Source organism: Tenrec ecaudatus, chromosome 9 (genome assembly GCF_050624435.1).
Source record: "Tenrec ecaudatus isolate mTenEca1 chromosome 9, mTenEca1.hap1, whole genome shotgun sequence".
In the NCBI taxonomy this organism is placed as follows: Eukaryota; Metazoa; Chordata; class Mammalia; order Afrosoricida; family Tenrecidae; genus Tenrec; species Tenrec ecaudatus.
In genome coordinates, this window is record NC_134538.1 from 92,887,490 (window position 1) to 92,908,733 (window position 21,244).

Sequence of the window (21,244 nt, forward strand, 5' to 3'; positions counted from 1 at the left end):
AGCAAGAATGTTACTTTGAAAATAAGGTGTACCTGACCCAAGCCATGGTATTTTCAATCACCTCATAAGCATGTGAAAGCTGGAAATTACATAAGGAAGATGAAAGAATAATTGATGTATTTGATTTAAAGTGTTGATGAAGAATATTAAAAGTGTCATGGATTGCCAAAAGAATAAGCAAATAGGTATTAGAAGAAGTAGAGCCAAAGTGATCCTTAAATGACAGGATGGTGAGATTTGATCTGATGTACTTTGGACATGTTATCAGGAGAGACCAATCCCTAGAGAAGGAAATTATGCTGGGGGAAGAAGAGAGGCAATGGAAAGTAGGAAGACCTTTGACAGGATGGAATGACACAGTGCTGAAACAATGAACTGAAACATCAGAAGAATCGGGTCACGGTACAGGCCTCAGGAGTGTTTGGGGTTACTATGCGTCCGAACCTGACTCTGTGGCAGCTAGCAGCAGCAACAACAGCCATGCATCTTCCATTGTGGGCATATCCAGCAGTTGATGTATAATTGATATTTGCATGGCACTGAAGCATACAAGTTAAACTCAGACTGCTTCTTAATCCCAGACATACATTTCCAACATTTTACTTGACATTTTCCCTGGGAAAATCCTCAAGGATTCGAAGGTAACATTACCAACACTGAACATACAATTGACTCTTCCCAATGCCCTCTGCCCCTATCTTTGCAAATGTATCAACTGAAACACAATCATCTGAATCAGAAATCGGGTTGGGTTCTGATGCTCCTCGCTGCTTTTTTCACCCCCAAATCCGTAATCTCTACCTGTTCTGCCTCCTTATCCCCATGGGTAATGATTTTATTAAATGAGCATCATTTTCCGCATCTTTTTGATGTCCAGTGTTTCACAGACTCCCAGGGGTCGGTCCAAATCCCCATGTCCAGATCTTTTGCCTTACCACTTTCTACAGCAAAATTGCTCACTTGTTGAAAAGAATGAAAAATCTATTAAGCTTCTCTCTGTTAGCCTAAAGGCCACCTTTAGTTTTGGCCTCATTGCTACTCCTACATGTATGAGGGGGCTATGAAAAGGCCATGGAAAGAAAAGATATGCAGGTCTAGGCATTATCTATGAGCCTATATGTGAATTGTCGTAAGATGGTAAAAATCTCTTCAGGCATGCTGCCTGGTATCTGCACTTTGAGAAATTATCATGAACAATAAATGTGCTCTCTTTCCAAATAAAGCTATTTATTAAGCATAAGAGTTAAATGATCTTCTATTCATCTCATATCTCAAAGAAAAAATTCAAAAAAACCCTTGAATTTAGGTACTTAGGTCACACATGAGTTCCATATGTTCTTATTCATTTTTATTAGAATTGTTTAAATAAATACATCAAAATATAGTTACACTATAAAAAATCTTGTAGAACCAAAAATTACAGCTAGATTTCAATGATTTTTCCCCTCACCTTTGATTGTAGAACATTGAAGCCTAAAAGAAGTTTAAAAGATTTCTGAATATCACTCAAGGTTGTCTGTGGCAGAAACCAAGCTTTAACAGGTTTCTAGTGCATGAGAGCCAAGTGTTCTTTTGTTCGCTGCCAATCCAATCCACTGCTTAACAATCCATTTATGGATTATAAAGTCGCCTACTTGTCATGATGGTTGAATTATTTCATGGTTTACAAATACACACTTGAAGAGTTTATGTAAATGATAAAAAATGTCTAGCTCATATACTAATTAAAAAGAAAATCATTAGAATGAGCTTTTTTCTTATTTCATTTTTTATAAAACCATTGAAATAAATTAGGCCAAAAATGTCATATTCAGAATAAAGGCTTTAAAATGTGGAGTTTTAAGAAATATGAACAGTGCAAACCCAGAAAGTGGAAGTCAGAAACATTTTTTTATTTTTCTTCGGATGTTTAGTTTTTCATTTAATGAAATGTTTCTTTCCAACTTGAAACCACTCTCTAAGATCAAAGTCAGTGAGGAAACATCGGATTGTGTGCATTGGTTGATTCTAACGAGCTCCGTGCTTTAAACATACACTACTTTTCCAATGCAGAGCCACTCTGCTCTGCAGGAAACCATCCACCTTTCACATCAGTTTCGACTGTGGCACCAGGAATAGCACCGTCCTTAATCACTGGTTTTTAAAGAAGTTAGAAGATGCGGTTTCCTCAACCAACTATTTACACACATTTAAAAGGGAAGATATAGTCTCTACTATTCTATTCAGTCATTGTATGTTATGTTATAATAAATTCACTTTGTTATAAAACACAGGTCCTATAATAGTATAAGAGAACTGTTGTGGTATAAAGTTACTTTCTTTTAAAGAAAACCAATATTTATGTGAATATTGAGAACTTCTTTACACATGAACCTTTTCAAGATTAAGAATGTAGCACACCAACTATAATATTTTAACTAAACAATATTTAATGCAAAATAGAAGCCCAGTGGACTTACCTCCAGCATGCCTACAACTTCATCACTATGTGGAAAATTAATGTTGCCAAGTCAAACTTGGCAGTAAAATAGACATAATAAAATATATTTACTGAAGAAATATATGTACACTCAGATGTTGAAACATTAACACCAGTATATCTTTATGTGGCTATATCATGTGTACACTAATTTTTTATCAATCTTTCAGATTTTCTACAGTCCCCTGGCTCTCTTCATTCCTCCTTCAGTATATGCTGTTCATCTTCAGTTCAATCTCCTTTATCAATTTTGGATCCACACAGAGGTAAATGGATTTATTTTCAGTTTTATACCTAAATAGCTTGAATCAGTGTCCTGTAAAATCGACTAGCAGCAGCTGATTTATTGTGTAGGAAAAATCTTGTCTGCCTTCTATAAGGGGAAACATCTGTTCATTTTTATTCCTTTTTACTGAATATATATTGCAAAATTTATAAGAAGCAATGAGGCCAGTTGGTCTCAATTAAATAAAACAATTTTTGAACTATTAAGTACCAAAACATTTTAATATTATTTTTAATATACTATTGTCCTATATTGAAGTTTATTAAACATTGGTAAAAGATGTTGAAATACATTTCATTATTGGGACAGGAATTTAACAATATATATGTACAGGTGTATTTGTGCATCTGTATAGATAGTATATGTATATACTATATAGAGTTAGAAGTAAATATTTTTCAAGGAGTTACCATTGTAACTGTGATTTTATATATATAAATATACTTGTTATAGAGCATATGGATTATAATGTACAAATAATCACCGTTGTAATAAAAATCATTGGAAAATGTTTTAAAACTTCTCAAGATATATTTATTAAAAATTCTGTTTAGAAACAAAGAAATTCTTTAATTATATAATTTAAGCCTTGTTAGGATTTTGTTAAAATTTTTCTAAAAATTAAGCAGTATAATTTTTGAGGTCATCTGTGACATCTCTAAATTATCAGAATTAAGATCCACATAGTTTTTACTAAGCAACTCATACATTTATAAATATTGTACTGATCTGGGTTTTTAAAATATAAAAAAACTTCACAGATTCAGAAGAATAAATCCTGCTTATAAACATGAGAACTGTTTCAGCATTTGGTATTTATTAGAGGCCTCTGAAGTTACTGTTCACATAGGAAGCAGAAGGAGCCTTGACTGCATGGTGGTTAAACTTTTGACTGCAAACCCAAAGGTCGATGGTTCAAACCTCCCAGAAGCTCCATGGGAGAAATGAATGGAAGTCTGCTTCCTTGAAGACTCACAGCTTTGGAAACCCTGTAGTACACGTCCACTTTGTTCGGTGGGTCACCATGAATCTACAGCTATTTGGTGGCTGTGGGTTTTTAAGAAGCGAGTTGGCAGGTGTGGCAGCTTGTTAAACAAGACTGTAAATCACAACTGCATCAGCTGCCAAATCCTGATACAGTAGTATGCATGGTTTGGATGAATCTGCATTTACTTTAAACTACTAACACTATGTCTGATACAGATACTGTTGTCATGCCTGGAACATATGTGACATTAGGTGAAGATACCTTATGCTATTGTTTTACACTTTATGGTTGTTGACATCTATCGATACTGCAACCATCTGAAAGAGTTGTTGAGGCTAGTTCGGAGGTCACAGAGCACATTTGTTTGAATCAGTGGAGAGAAGCTTTTGAATGATTTACATGGAGGTGTTGTAAGAGAAGTACATATTTGTACCAGCTCTGAACTGGGTCATGGCATGTGTTGGGTGAGGTGTTAGCCTGGATGCGGGACTTTGGCGTCTAAGTAGCTTCCACCTTTTCCTATATCCTTCCGAGGGTTCTCTGAGCTTGGCTTGAGTTATATTCCATGAATTGAAGGCAGTCTGGGGGAAGCCAGTGGTGACACTGAACTTCTTCTGAGCTCAGAACCTCCAGGGGGGTTCATTTCCAATTGGAAAACATTCCATTGGTACCTCTCACTTATGCTGTGAATCATATATTTGAGACTACTTTACTGTATGGAGTTCCCATAAATGAGCTGCCTTAGAGAGAAACACAGTTTCTGAAATCATAGCTTGAATCTTTGAATATTAAATTATATTATTAGCTCTGAATACTTTGCTGAGATTTTTTGCAGCTGTGTACTGAAATACTTGTTTACAAGTAGTATTCAGGAAGTTGAGCAAACAGACTGGCAATAAGAACTATGTCTAGAGATGGGCTACATGGATTATAGGAGAGGTGGTGAGAGGAGAAAACTAGAGGAGGGAGCAGATACTTTTATATATATATTTACTATATCTTTGCCTTATAATTTAAATTAATTGAAAGTTAATACATATATTGAGAAGTGAAAAATAACTGAAAGCAAAGGTCTTCAGTTGTAAAATATGTTAACCCCAGGATCATTGGATATCACATACCTAATCTCTAGTCACAGAAAAATATATGAATCTTTGATATGATGACATTGATCCCAAGCCCGTTGTACTCCTGTCTAGAACTTTGATTCTTCACGTTGTTTCATTTCTGCTACTAGCCACCCAAGCAGGATTTGGAGGAGGGCTGTCATCGCTGACATCAGATGAACTTTGAAAACAGAGAATACCAGAAAATATTTACTTGTGTATTTCTTATAATGCAAAGGCATTCAATTGTGTAGATCATAAAATGACTATAGAAAACAGGAGAAATAATGGGAATTCCAGAACATTTCATTGTCATCACGAAGAGTCTGTACATGGGTCAAGAGGTAGTCGTTAAAGCAAAACAAGGGTTTTGCACAGTTTGAGATCAGGGTTTAGTCTTTCACAATACTTAAACAATCGGTATGCTGAGAAAATATGAAAAAAAATTCACTATAGGAAGGAAATCTAGGCATCAAGATTTGAAGATAGCCCATTAACACCCTGAGGTTTGCGGGTGACACTGGGCTTCCTGAAGGTTAGGAGGACTTGGGCGTTTCTTGAAGACCATGAACTGCAGCCTTCCATGTGGATGACAACTCAAGGCAAAGGAACCCAACTCCTTGTAACCGGACAAATAGATAACATCGTGATAACTGGAGGAAATAATGAAATTGCCAAGCACTTCATCTACTTGGATCCACAATCAATGCTCACGGAAGCAGCTGTTCAGAAATCACATGAAGTTTTGAACTGAGTAAATCTGCATATACAAGACCTCTTGCAATTGTTACAGAGAAGGATGTCACTTTGCGGAGTAAGGTGTGCCTGACTCAAGCCACATGTGCATGTGAAAGTCGTACAATGAAAAGGGAAGACCACAGAATAATTTATGCATTTGAACAATTGTGTTGATGAAGACTATGGAAAATATAACGGGTGGCAGAAGAATAAACAAATCCATTTTGGCAGAGGTGAATACTCTTAAGAGCATCATTAGCCAAATTTTTTTCTCACCTAATTTGGACGGTGATTAGGACAGTCTTATCCCTGGGAAAGGACTTCATGCTTGGAAAAGTAGAAAACCAGTAAAAAAGAGGAACATTCCCAATGAGATTCATTGACATAAGAGCAGCCATTGTGAGCAGTAATTAGTACAGGACCAGTAAGGGTTTCTTTCTGTTGCACAGAACCTTGCTAGGAGTTGGATCCAATTTATAGCATATAAGACCGACAGCATAAAGCTCAGTTCTCCTTGTGAGAAGAGTCTACCTTAAGGAGATACTGCTTTTCCTGTCTTAGTTTCCTGAAATGTAACATTAGAAAAGTAGCAACTCATCATGTAGCCATGTGGTCCAATAATTAAGTACTAGAGATCAGTGGTACAACCTACCAATGATTCCACAAGAGGAAAACCCAATGTGGTGATCTGATCCTGTATTTACAGCTTAGAAAATCCTATGGGCAAGTTCTACTGTACCACAGAAGGGCACTAATACGAGTCAGAATCAACTCTGTATCATACCACAGCTATAAAAAATCCATTGCCATAAAACAATCCCACCTTCAAGTAACCCTACAAGACAGAGTAGCTGCAGTTGATCGGATGATATTGATGATTCAGTGGCAAAATTCTGACTTCCCAAGCAGGAGACTCCGGATCAATTCTCTGTGAACACGTCTCAAGCTTAGCTACCTCTTGACTGTCAGTGGAGAGATGCCTGCTGGTGTGCTTCTGATCAGTCTCATTGGAGACTAAATTAGAGTAGAAAGAAAAGTCTGACAATCTGCTTCCAAAATTAGGCAGAGAAACTTCTCTGTGCTGCAACGGTGTGATCTTGTTGTCCACGGGTGCCTGTGAATAGGGGCTGACTTGATAGCAGCTAGCAAAGCACTGCAGTAAGTTGCTTGTGTTCGGAGAAGTACCCCAATAGAGCTGCAGGAAAGAATGGACTAGAAACCAGCCGCCTGCTCACGTGACGGTATTTTTGTGAAATTTCCAGAGTAAAATGTTTGAATCACAGGTGGTTAGGCCGCTGTCTCTGTACGCTCCAGCAGCCTATCGGTCCCATTGCTCCTCGTGACAAGGCACCCCAGGGTTTGGTTGTAAGCACTCGGGTCCTGCTAAGGGGAAATTGAGTGTGAAATATATAATTTGGCTAAGACTTGGAAAGTTATTTGGGAAGTTTCAGTAAAACAATTGAAGAATACCATACTTTTCCCATTTTGTTACATTTTCTTAAAGAGCTGAGAGAAAAAACAGATTTAAAAAAACCTATGGAATGTGAAATAATTATCACGAAGGACAAATACATCACAAATTGGGCTGGTCTTGAGAAGCATATTGTCTTAAAAATTTTAGATTATAACAAAAACAGTAATTTATAAAGAATTATAAATTATAAATTTATAAATTATAAATTGTAATTTAAATTATAAAGAAAAAGAAATTACTGTCATTAAATCGATTTCAACTCATAATGATCCTATAGGACAGAGTAAAACTGCGTCGGAGGGTTTCCAAGACTGCAGTTTGTATGGGTGTAGAAAGCCTTGTTTTTCTCCTGTGAAACCATTTCTGGTTTTGAACTTCTGGCTAGTAACCCTCGAATCCATTAAAAGGAAGAGATCATTTAAATTTGAAGTAATAAATGGATTCTTGCTTGAATTGAAGAAGAATGAATGATGTGAATGTACACACACACACACACACACAACTTTTAAAAACTGCTTCCTAATGTGACATCCACAAAGATAACAACAACAACAACATCAATGACAATATGCCATTAAAAGGAGATGGACACACACCAGTTAGTAAGTGCTGCCAATTCAAACAGTATTCAAAATTAAACTCTGAGAAAATGAGAAAATATCCTGAAATCTTAAAATTCATAAAGATATCACAGAGGAGTCATAAAACTTACCAAGTTCCACAAAATTATTTACATAACATTACTAATAGACTGTGAAACTGGAATGCATTTTGCTCAAGTTTTAATCATAATAAATTCACAAATTATAATCAATCCATAATAGCGGAAAGTACACATTGTATTCCCATTCTCATTGAAGAAAATATTGCAAATTTATTTATTTATAAAGAGGCAGATATTTTCTTTTCTTTTTTTAAATGTATTGTAGAAGGTTTTACTTGTGTAGTTCAGTTAATAATAAAATATTTTATTTATTCATGGGAAATGAGACATTTGTAAACATTTTTAAGAAACCAAATTTTATACTGAGTAATATTAAGGAGATTTAACATGTAATATTGGAAACTATGAAATAAAACTCTTATCTTTTATTTACCCAAATGTCTTAAGCTATTAATTTATTGACTAAGGAATGTGAAAGTCTAACCTGGAATTGGGAATAAATTCATTTTGTTAATTTTGATGTACTGAGTTTCAAGACTAGTGTAAAATATGGAGCATGGACATTTTGTATAAGGACAACTTAAAGTCTTAGTTGGTCAATTGCACTCCTTTAACATAATCACAGTACTTCAAATGATAATACAGTTCCTTTACTCATAGTGAACTAAAGAACCATGATGCCTTATATAGTTATGCATATACATGTTCCATATTTTCTTTAGCAAATCAGCTAATGTTGTTAAAAATATCACTTTGACATTTATTTGTCAGAATTAAGTTGAGTATTCTTTAAAATGTAAGCTGAAATGAAATCAATGCCAACATATTCCAGTTCTAGGCCTCTTGTTTGAGGAATAATACAATCATAAGTGACAAAAATCAACCTTCAAGATCATTTATTATAAACACAATCCTTTAAACTATTGTTTATTGTATAAACATAGCCTAGTCTTATTCGTCAGTGTAACTCGGTCTTTAACTCTTTAACCCTGTGTTAGGGATTCATTAGAAATTTACTCCCTATGAAGTTCTTTATGATCTCAACAGTCTTGAGTCTTCCAGATTGTTTTATTTCCAAACTATAAATATTGTTTTTTCACTAGCTAGTGTGGAAATTCAGCTACCTCCATATTACATGCTTACTGAAGTAGAAAACTGCCTAATCAGATAGGAAAACACTTGGCTGTGAATAAATCAGCATTTGTGGAGGATTTCAAAGTGTGACGCTAGGCAGACAAGCACACATCCTCCCTCCCTCGCAGCCCCGCTGTCTCCTGCTCCCCTGCGGAGAAATCAGAAGGCTAATATGGCCCCCACTGCCATCTGTCTAAATACTTGAGTGTGTTGTCTTCAATTAACATAGCAGAACTAGTGGGAAATGTAATTAAGATTTTATTTTTACATTTCATCACCAGATGCTCTACAATATAAATTTATCCATAGATGTTCAGGTTGCTTAAGTTTCTAATAAGCAAAACAATAAGGGTTCAAAGATCAATTACTTCACAGAGAAACTAATATATTGAATTTTAGAGTTTATAGATTGTTATCCCTTTAAGACTTTAAATGAGAACATTGCTTTGAGATTTTATTAAGAATGAGAAATCATATTGCCATATACATTCAAACCACAAAAGTTGACATTATCAATTATCTTTTATTAAATACATTTTAGATACTAATTATATTCGCCATTGTTCCATAACATGATTTATCAACAGTTCTCAGCACAGTACATGTAAAATTATATATACTCGATAAAACTCAATAAACAAAACCCACAACATTTTAAGTTTTATTTCATGTAGTTACTTATAGTAGTATGTGAACAAAAGATAATAAATACAAAGGTATTATCTGAGAAAGCCTACAGCATTCTCTGGAAGCAACAGACTGTTAGGAATATTGGAACCATTTCAAATCAATATTAAATTGGAATTAAATAAAACATATATTTGCTAGAAGTTATTTTAAGATTGAAGCCCAGGGAGGTAACTCAATTTGGAGAATTCTTTGGCCAATTGCAAAGTCAAGTTTGCTAAAGTCTTAAATCTTTTACTTTGACCATAGCAATTGAAAATAACATATTTTGAGTCATTCTTATTGTTCCAAAGAGAAAAAATTTTTTTATGAAAATAGGGACATTTTTGGTAAGGATTTTTCTTTTTCAGTGTAAAAGTCCACCAGACTTTAAACTTCCTGGAAAACATTTGTATGTATTACTGTATTTTTCTTTACCTTACTTTTATTTACTTGTAAATTGTAACAAAATCTCTAGCTCAAAGTAGAAGTTCTTTAAGTGTTTTCAGATGGAATTGACTGTATGAACAAAGCTTTCTTGCTCTATTAAGAATGCAAAAAGCTTTTTATTTATTTATTTTAAAAATCATTTTATTGGGGGCTTGTACAGCTCTTATCACAATCCATACATCCATCTATTGTGTCCATTACATTTGTACATTTGTTGCCATCATCGTTCTCAAAACATTTGCTTTCTACTTGAGTCCTTAGTATCAGCTCCTCATTTTCCGCCTCCCTCCCCACTCCCCTTCCCCCATGAACCCTTGACAATTTATAAATTATTATTATTTTTTCAAGTCTTACATTGGCAAATGTCTCCCTTTACCTACTTTACTGTTGTCCATCCCCTTGGGAGGAGGTTATATGTAGATCATTGTGATTAGCTCCCCCTTTCTCCCCCTACCTTCCCCTTCCCCTACTGGTATGTCTACTCTCATTATTGGTCCTGAGGGGTTTATCTGTCCTGGATTCCCTGTGTTTACAGCTCTTATCTGTACCTGTGTACATCCTCTGGTCTAGCCAGATTTGTAAGGTAGAAATTGGGATCATAATAGTGGGGGGGGGGCGGGGGGAGGATGCATACAACTAGAGGAAAGTTGTATGGTTCATCAGTGCTATCCTGCACCCTGACTGGTTTGTCTCTTCTTTGTGACCCTTCTGTAAGGGGATATCCAATTTTCTACACATGGGCTTTGGGTCTCCACTCAGCACTCCCCCTCATTCACGCAGGTAGCTTTTTAAAAGACACTTGATTAACTTATAAATAATGTCACAAGTTTATAATGATCCAAAATAAATTTTTGTAAGGCTGGATTAGTCTGGGTTGTTTAGAAAACCAATTCATAAATACTCATGTGTGTAAAAGAGAGCATTAGATCAAAGAGCAATTGTCCATTAAGAAAACATTCTAGCCCAATCCAGATCAAGTCCATAAATCTGCTATTAGCCCATATGTCCAGTACCAGTCTCAAAATTCCTCTTCATATTCATGCAATACATGCAATGACTCTGAGTGCAGGAAGATCACAGGCCAGTGGGTGGAAAGTCTTGTGGAACCAGTGGCAGTAGAAGCATCTCAGCATTGGCAGGGGTCTCCACATGGCTCCTTCAGTCCAGGGTTCAAGCAAAGCTCTATGTGTCTTGTCAACAGGAATGCCTCACTGGGAGTGAGCTGTTCATCTCTGTGGCACCTGCAAATAAGGTCCCCAATCTGTGACCTGATTGACAGGCTAGACTCCACCCCTCTGCAAGTGGACACCAGATTATGTAACTGCCACAAATGCTAATAGAATATCCTTATTGATAGTTTGATATTAAAATAGCTATTTGCAAATTGAATAAATATACAAATGTATTTGGCATTTGACATTTCATAAGTTCACCATTTGTTTTTCAGTTTTGTGTATCTTGCCTGTTGCTTTGATTTTGGAAACTAAGTCAAAAATCTTTTGAATACCAACGGGATCACCTGTGGTAGAGAGGCTTCAGAGGTGCTAGACTAAGGAAAACTAGAAGGAAGAAAGATACAGTTCATTTCTGAAAACCTGGTTGCCAAATATCTTATGAATAGCAGCAGAAGGGATTTGGTTCAGTGCCAGAAGATCGTGCCCTCCGACTGGGAAGTGTCAAGGTGGCCTCCACCTTAAAGACATGGATGGGGAAAGGCGCTGGGGACCTCCTTCCCTGATGTGGCACGACCAAAGAGGAGGACAAACAGCCGCAAACACCAATTGATAACCAGAATTAGAGTGAAGTATGAATATAAGACGATTTGAATAAAAAATCAAATGGAATGTATAAAGATCAGTATCCTAGGAGTTAATGGGGTAAAATGGGCTGGAATTAGCCAATTTAAGACAAATAATCACATGGTCTATTATGCTAGAAATGAAATATTTGTAAAGGAATTGAGCCACATTTTTATTTTGTTAAAAATATCACTGCAGATCTATCCTAAAGAGCAAAACTTTGTTAGAATAATATCCATAGGACTACAAGAAAGACCACTAAATTGATGATTAAATATTACAAAGCGATCACTAAAACCAATGAAGCAGTTCAAGATTTCTATCAACATTTCTCCCCTGAAAGTGACCAAACATACAAGTAGAATGTACTGGAAACAGCTAGTGACTGCAACACAGACCCAAGAAATACAGAGGAAGGATCAGTAGTTGTAGAACCTGGCCTTGGCAGTAGAAAAGATGGCCATGATTGCATAAGAAAATATTGCAAGACTACCAAAGAGGTAGTTTTATTAATTATAGATATTTTTTCAACAACTTCAACAGTGACTATTCATGTGAAGTTCACCAGACGTAACACACAGGGATCAAATCAACGACATCTGTGGAAAGAAGATGGAAAACTCATTATCGCCAATGCAAACAAGGCTGCAGCTAAATGCAAAACAGGCCTTCAATTGCCTTCAATTTCATATAGAAATTCAGGTCGAGGTTGAAAAAAATTAAAACAAGACTCACTGAAAAACAACAACAATACCTCAGAGCCATTAAGTCAATTCTGACTCAGCAACTCTTTAGTACAGATACCACTGCTCCTGTGGGTTTCCAAGACGGCAACTTTTTAAGGGAACAGAAAATGACAGCACTCTCACACAGAGTGGCTGGCGAATTTGAACTGCTGACCTAGCAATTAGCAGCCAATGCACAATCCAGTATGCCTCTGGGGCCATTCCAAAATCCTTGAGTAGATCCCACTTGACTTTGGAGGCCATCCCAAGCACAGATTTGACTCATCGAACACTAACGGAAAAAGTCCCCTGTGAGTTGTGGACTTACATCAAGGACATCATGTATGAAGAAAGCAAGATATCATTAAAAAGAAAAGTCAAAATATATGCAAGAGGAGATTCTGAAGTTTGTTTTAAAACATAGAGAAGGTAAAGCAAATGGAGGAAATGATGAAGTAAAAGCTGAAAATATAATTTCAAAGAGCAGCTCTCTTGAGAAGGGAAAGTAAGATACTAGTTTTTAAATGTGCAAGACCCTGTCGTTAGAAAACCAAAGGGGAGGGAAAGTCTCAGAATTTCTCAAGCTGAAAGAACTGAAGTAAAATTTCAGGTCTTAGGTTGAAATATTAAAGAATTCTAAGGTCCAAATATTAAATAGTGCAGGAAATATCAAACTACAGTGGAAGTAATACACAGAATCACTGTACCAAAATAATTGACATCCAACTAGTAAACAACGTAGTATATGACCCAGAACTGATGCTACTGAAGGAAAAAGGCAAAGCTGTACTGAGGCAGTAGTAAATAATAGTAACATGTCTTCAGAGATTGATGGAATATCCATCAAAATATTTTTATAAACTGATGTAAGAGAAGTGCTCAGATATCTGTACTAAGAAATTGTGCAGAAAGCTACCTCACTAAACAATCAAAGAGATCCATATTTGTGCCCATCAACCCATTTGACCCCATAGACATACCAGACATCTACTAAACAACAGCACAGTGTGCATTTATGTCCATCATACATGGTCTAGATTAGACCATATCTTCTGTCATAAGGCCTTAAAGAATGTTTACATATCACAACACTATAACATTACAAAGCAACAATAGGAAGATCAAGAAAATAAAATGAAAAACATGGAAATGGAATCACACTCTGCTTAAAAACTGCTAATCTAAGCATTTAAAAACTCTGAATTAAAATGAGAATGAAACCACAACATAACAAAGCTCTGAGGCAGTAAAAGCAGTGCTTAGAAGTCAATGTCTAGGAATAAGTTGGTGATTCAAACCATTCACCCTAGGATTAACCACCCAATTGTTAACCCAAGATTACTTCATGAGCTTAAATTAATTATAAAGATTTCTCTTTAAAACAAAACAAATGAAAAAGGAAAAATTTTATGTTCTTATATACACATTTAAGCAGAGATATTTAGATTGGAAAGAGCCATGGTATAAAATATTAATCCATTTAATTTGGGGTTGGACTTTCATTGAAACTTACCTGAAGGTTTCCCAACTTCAGACTGCATTTCAGTACAGCTAAATGCCACATGGCAATGGTTATTATGTCAGATGACACACTTGTCAGGCACTGACTTCTGATTTCCTTGAAACACTGGCTGGAGGTAAACGTGGAGCTGGGGGCCCACAGTAGGCAGGGCCCCCCTGGAGCATCAATCCCGAGCAATGCTGTGAAGAAAATCCTCGAGAAGTTATGGTCAGTGTCATCCATCTAACCTGCAATCATCTGAATGCAGGCATTTTCCCTACTGCAGAGATTTCATGTCACTGCAGCCCCTCCCTAGTCATTCCACACATTTGTCCTATTGTTTGCACATTCGATTTTATGATGAGGAGTTTCTAAAACATATGTTCCTTATAACAGTTATTTTCCAATATTGATTTGTCCCTCTCGGACAGGAAGTATGAAGGTTTCTAAGTGTGGTTTCTTTGAAAAGAACTTTACAATTAACAGTAGAATCCTGCCTATCTTTCTGAAATGCAAATAGCTTAAAATATCTATAAGGATTTTAGTACTCAACTGCAAATGGAAAAACGATAGCATAGAAATATGATGTGACCTTCCAGATACTGTCGTGACATTAGGCAAGAGGACAAACTTACAACTTTGATTCTTTTGTTGTTGTTCCTTCTCTTGGTTTTTCAGATTCAGAAATCTAGAAATTCTCTTTTCGAACTTCTAACCAGTCGTCACAATGATGCCATTGGTGTTAAATTATCTAAGCAGTTGAGTCAAACAAAATGTTTCTTTGCTTGAATGGACTGGTTATTTTGTTAAAAACAAATCTTGTCCACCAGTAGATCGTTGGATAATTGCTTCTGTATTTTTTTTAGGAAAGTCTCTAAGCAGTCAACCATGTTCCAATGAGAAAAAAAGCTGAGCATTATTAGAAGTGTGTAGAATGGAGTAAGTCCCTGAGGGATACAGTAAACGTACTCAGCTGCTAAAGAAATGTTGGAGGTTGTATTTCAATGAGAGGTACCTCAGAAGAAAGGCCTGGTAATCTCATTCTAAAACTATCAACCACGGAAAACCCTACGGAACACAGTGTGACTGTGGTACAGAGGTAGTTGTTGCTGTGACTTGAAAAAGACTCAATGACAACTTGAAAAGAAAATTTAGGAATGTAATAAGAATCATTTGGAAGAAAGTTATTTCAAATAAGAGATGCATTGTTTAGAGAACTTAGTTTTGTGTTTCATATAGTTCAATTGAAACAACTTTTCCAGGTTGAATTGGAACTACATATATCTGCAGATTTTTAAGGCACCGTATATACTCATATATAAGCCAATTATTTCAGCATAATTTTAATGCAGTTTTTGTGGTAAAATTAGGTGGTTCAGTTGATATTCAGGTCAGCTTATACTTGAATATATACAGTACTATAAAATATCCAGAAAACTCCTGTGAACAATATTACTAAATCATGGAAGGAATTCATTGCAATGCACTAGTAGTGTAGTAGGGGTATTATTAATTGATACATGTACAACATGTACATATTTAATATGTTTATTGCAGATTTATTTATTGTTGGTACACTTTTATTTACTGCACAGGTTGTACATGAGCACATATAAGTGTTCTAGAATTCCCATTCTTTAAAATATCATCCTTAAATTTTTTATGGTCCTCATAGTTCAATGCCTTTACATAGTCAACAAAGCACAGCTTAACATATTCGGAGTATTATTTGCTTTCAACCAATCTATGTGACATCAGTAGTGACATGGCATCTCTGGTTCCACCTTTTCTTTTGAATCTGGCTTGAATTTCTGATGTTCTCTGTTGATGTAGTGTAGCATCCACTTCAAAATTATTTTTAGTAAAAATCTATTTTTGTTCTATTAAGAGTAATGTTTGATAGCTTCTACATTCCATTGAGTCACCTGGCTTCTGAATGGGCACAATGACTGGGGTGCCTTGTAGTTTCCATCTCCTTAAAGCAGAGTTTCTGAAACTGGACATTGTTGACATTTTTGGCAATATAATTTTATATTTTGGGGTACTCTTTTGTGTGTTTTCCAATCTTTGGCATCACTAAGCACACTATCCACTGGATTCAAATGTAACTTTTTACAGTATGAACTATCAAACATGTGTTTAGACAGGTCTACGTTGTCCCTAGAAGGAAACTTACTCTGCACCCCACTACTTGACGCCTCGAGCGTAGAAGGCACTGAGGTAATACTGTTCTCTGGAGCAATCCACTGGTGTGTGCACATGAAACAAAGGTTAAGAGAAATCCTTTGTGCGATGTGCAATAGAGTGTGGGAAATGAGCAAACAGAGCTAGAAAATGGAACTTATTTATTGGTGTATATTCAAAGAAAATGTTCTTTTTGGAAAAAACAAACAACAACAAAAAACGATGCTCAAGAGTGTAGCATTAATTTAGGTGGAAGGAAAAGTCGGATTCCAGTAGATCAAGATGTGAAATGAAGATCTAGGGGAGTGGTTCTCAACTTTCCTAATGCCGTGACCCTTTCACACAATTCCGCATATGGTGGGACACCCAACCATAAAATTATTTTCATTGCTACTTCATAACTGTCATTTTGCTACTGTTATGAATCGGGCAACTCCTGTGAAAGGGTCATTCGACCCCTAAGTGGGTCACAACCCACAGGTTGAGAACTGCTGATCTAGAAGGAGGAAGAAATCTAACATCAAATGTCAGTCTTGGGAACGAGGGAGTGCCAGAGTCCCAGCCCTGTGTGATGGTTTATGTGGAGACTTTCATTTGCGCTTGTGCGGAATGACATTATGAGATTCCAGGTGCTCGTGGCTCCTATTCTTTTGTTTGCACTTTAATTTTGCCTCTCCAGCTCACATCAGTGATTATCTCGGGAATAACGGGGAGTTGTGAGCAATCCAGCAAATGATCCAAAGAACTCCTGCTGGAAAAAAGTCAATAGTATAAAATAGGATGTAGTCCTAAACCACCAAGCTTATCATTATAAAATATTTATTACTCATTTGTTTATCAATTATTATACTATGCAATTAAAGTAGCTTAAAATACTATATCCTTGGAAACCTTAAGTATTTCAAAAATAAACAGTAAAAAAGTTTGTTTCTGTCAATGAAGTTTTGGTATGAAATTAGCACCCAAGTTTCAATCTATAGAAACTACAAGCAATTAAGAATGAGAGCGGCAAAGGGGTATAATCTAAGACGTTTTACTGAGGACAATTGTTCTTAACCTTTGGGGGCTCACCTACCCCTTTAATTGCTTAATGAAAACAATGGCTTTTATCCTCAGAGAAATATTCATAACATTTCTTATGAAACTTTAATAGACGCTTGGATTTCTATATCTCCACGGATTCCTGTTATAAACTGTGCCAGAACACCACAGGACACAAGAAGGAGAGCGATGGCCTTAGATGCAGCAGAACTACCTAAAATACTGTCGGGAGAAAAGCAGAAACTGAGAACCCTTGAGGATCTCATAGCAAGAGCTCAACTAGAAAGCGAATGTTTTGAGGATGGTGAGGCCAACAAATGTACAAATGTGCTTGACACAATGGATGGATGGATTGTGATAGGAGTTGTACGAGCCCCCAATACAATTACTTAAGAAAAAAAGAAAATCATTTATCATTGCCTCCTAAATTTCTGAAAATTTTTATCGTTTATTTAATATAAAAATGATATTTCTTGAACACCAAGGCTAGAAAGACAAATGTATTACCAAACTGAAAGTATAGCTGACTTTATGCTTATTCCAAGCTGTTTAAAATTGGACTGGTAACTGGACACATCATGGGCTTCAATCTTATCCATTTTGAGAACCAGATATTGGACTTGTTTATTTTTAACACCTATGTATTCTGATATTTCATGATTTAATGTAACCCAACTAATCCTAAAACATTAAGATAAGGAAATAAAACCTATGAAAAACTAAAATAGTTAAAACACAACAAAATGCACTGTCATCAAGTTGATTCTGACTCATAGTTGCCCCCAGGCCTAAGAAAGAATCGGACCGAGCACTTATTTCCAGTCATCTATTTTGGAGAGGTGCTTTAAAGTGCGGTGTTGCTGAGTTGCTAAACATAATTAAGTCTTTACTTTCAACTCACATAATTGCTGAAGGACTTCTCTGTGACTTTGAATCAGAGAGCTTTTCTAGCTGTGAGTGTCTGATTGGACCATCTGCATCATCTCTCACCCGAGGCGGTCGTCTTGATTCCAAGCTGCTTCCCAGAAATGTCATTATGGTGGCCTGGATTCTGTGATGTACTGGCTTTTATGTGAAAACATAAAATCATTTCTACTGTGATATTGTCATGTTTTAGCCTACGCGAGCAAAATATTTTCTTTGGTAAAAAGAGCTTGTGAAGAGAGGGAGGTGGGGAGGGAGGGAGAGAGAGAGAGAGAGAGAGAGAGAGAGAGAGAGAGAGAGAGAGAGAGAGAGAAGAAAAGCACTTCCCTAGGCCTGCCATCATCTGAATACACTCACCATTGTGTGGCTTTAACTCTGGCTGCATGTTCGCCCAGACCAGGGATCAGGAATGCATCTGGGTACCAGAAGCAAGTCCCTTTCGTCTCCTCCACCTCCTTTGGTTGTTTGTTTTTGTAACACATGTTAGGCCCCAAAGAGACAAACAAGGCTAGAATGGTTTTCTCTTTCCATCTGGTTCTCTGCCAGAGATAGAAGGTCTGAAGCATCAGATTTCAATGTTCTGAACGGCGGAGGAGCCCCCACTTTCTTATTCTTTCATCAGCAATGTTTTTCTCAGCAAATGTTTTTTCACTAAGTACAAGGCAATGGATTCCAGCAAAATATGTACAGGGCTTGTTCTACTTACCACCCAGTCCCGTATTAATCCTGCGCCTTTTTATTCCTGTCTTGCTTTATAGTAATGGATCCGACAGACGGACTCCCTTTTTGGGTTTTAAACCCCTGAGACTAACTTACAGCGGATGGATGACAAATCAGTTCTCCGAGGTGGCTCTATCAAGAGGTCTGCTGTTTGAATCCCAATATGCTTTTTCATTAAATACACAATACAAATCCTTATTTTGCTTTTTGAGATTGGGAAAGGGATTCCAACTTAGTTGTCCATAATATATTATACATATTTTTGCAAGCAAACATTTCTGTCATCCATAATAGGATTTGAGAATCATTATCCAAATGGGGTAGAATGAGTGGTGAGAACTCACTTCCATATCCAGGTGTGTGGACACAGTGCAGAGAACACAGTTGGTGGTTCTGGACCCTGCAAGCAGAAGGCAGTGTATTCACAACATTGCCGCCTCTACATACATGATTCTTATGGAAAATTATCCGACTATTACAGAATGAGGGACTAGACCTTGCAAGATCCTATTCAAAAACAAAAGCATCTTTAAACTTACGTCTTTGAATAGCCCTTATAGATTGGACTACTTAGGAGACAATAACAAGTTACAAGAAGTTATCTCCATGGCTCATTATAGGGTAAAATGAATGGCAGAAAACAAATATAAACACTGTGTTTTCTTTCTACTAGTGATGCTCTGCTAGCCTAAATCATTAAAGCCACTGTTGAAAGATAGAAAAATAAGATAGCATAAAGCCCGACAGAAATGTACCCAGTGATGGTGTTGTTAGGTGTCACTGAATCGGTTCTGACTACATCAACGCTTTGTGCAACAGAAGAAGATACCACCCGGTCTCGTGCCATCCTCACAATTGTTCTTATGTTTGAGTCCATTGCTGCAGCCACGGTATCAATCCATTTTGTGGAGGGTACTCCTCTATTTTTCCTGCCCCTCTACTTTACGAAGCATCATAGTCTTCTCCAGAGACTGGTTATTCCTGATAACATGTCCAAGGTATGTGAGACAAAGCTTGCTATCCTTGCTTCTAAAGCCGTGGTTCTCAACCTTCTTAATGCCGTAGCCCTTTCATACAGTTCCTCATGTTGTGGTGATCCCCAACCATGAAATTATCTTCGTTGCTACTTCATCACTCATTTTGTTATTTTTATGAATCGGGTGACCCCTATGAAAGGTCATGACCCACAGGTTGAGAACAGCTATTCTATTCTGGCTATCCTTGTTCCAGGATATATTTGTTTGCTCATTTGACGGTCCATGGTTACTTCGACATTCTTCACCAACACCATGATTCCTATGCATGGATTCTTCTCCAGTCTTATTTATTGACTGTCCAACTTTCAGATGCATATGAGGCAATGGAAAATACCATGGCTTGGATGGATCAGGTGCACCTTAGTCCTCAAAGTAACCTTCTTGCATTTCAACACTTCAACGAGGTCTTGTGCTGCAGAAGTACCTAATAAAATTTGATCTTTGACTTTCTAATTGCTTATTCCAAGAGCATTGCTTAAGGATTCAAGCAAGACAAATTTCCTGGCAACTTCAATATTTTCTCATTTAACCAAGATGTTCCCTATAGATAGAGCTGTGAGGATTTTATTTTTTCCATTGAGCTGTAATACATAATAAAGGTTGCACCCTTTGATCTTCATCAGCAAGTGCTTCAAGCCTTCCTTCTTTTCAGCATGCAATGTTGTATCGCCTGCATAAGTTAATAAGTCTTCTTCCATTCTTATACCACATTATTATTCATATAATTCAGCATACACATTAAAGAAATATGGTGAGAATATACAGCCTTGGTACATAACTTCATTGATTTTAAAACATGTACTATTCCCTAATTCTGTTCAGCCAACTGCTTGGTTCAGTAACAGGTTCCACATAGCACAATGAAGGTTTTGGAATTCCCATTCATCTCAAGGTTATCCATAGTTTGTTATGGTCCACACAGTCTAATGCCTTTGCATAGTCAATATAACACAAGTAAAACCTTTTCTAATATGTTCTGCTTTCAGCCGAGATCCATCTGACTTCAGTAATGATATCCCTTGTTTCATGTCATCTTCTGAATCTGCCCTGAACCACTCACAGCTCCAGGTCAATGTGCTGCTGCAACTGTTGTTGGATGATCTTCAGCGAAATTGTTCTAGCAAGTGATATAAAAGATATTGTGCTATAATTTGAACATTCTGTTGGGGAATCTTTGTCTGGAATGGCTTCAAATATGAAGCTCCTCCTGTGAATTAACCAAGTAGCTGGCTTCCATATTACTTGGCATAGACGAATGAGTTCTCCAGTTTATTAAAACATTCTAATGGCTAGTCCATCATTTCCTGGGCTCTTGTTTTTGTTTCGCA

General features: G+C 36.6%; 1 protein-coding gene across 1 annotated transcript in view; it reads left to right on the forward strand.

Moving 5' to 3' along the window:
* The window catches only part of AGMO (alkylglycerol monooxygenase), a 385,138-nt gene that overhangs the window by 162,975 nt on the left and 200,919 nt on the right, over positions 1-21,244 (forward strand). Inside the window, exon 5 of the mRNA XM_075557337.1 lies at positions 2,650-2,745. Coding sequence (XP_075413452.1) covers positions 2,650-2,745 — 96 coding nt within the window. The remainder of the gene's footprint in view (positions 1-2,649; positions 2,746-21,244) is intronic.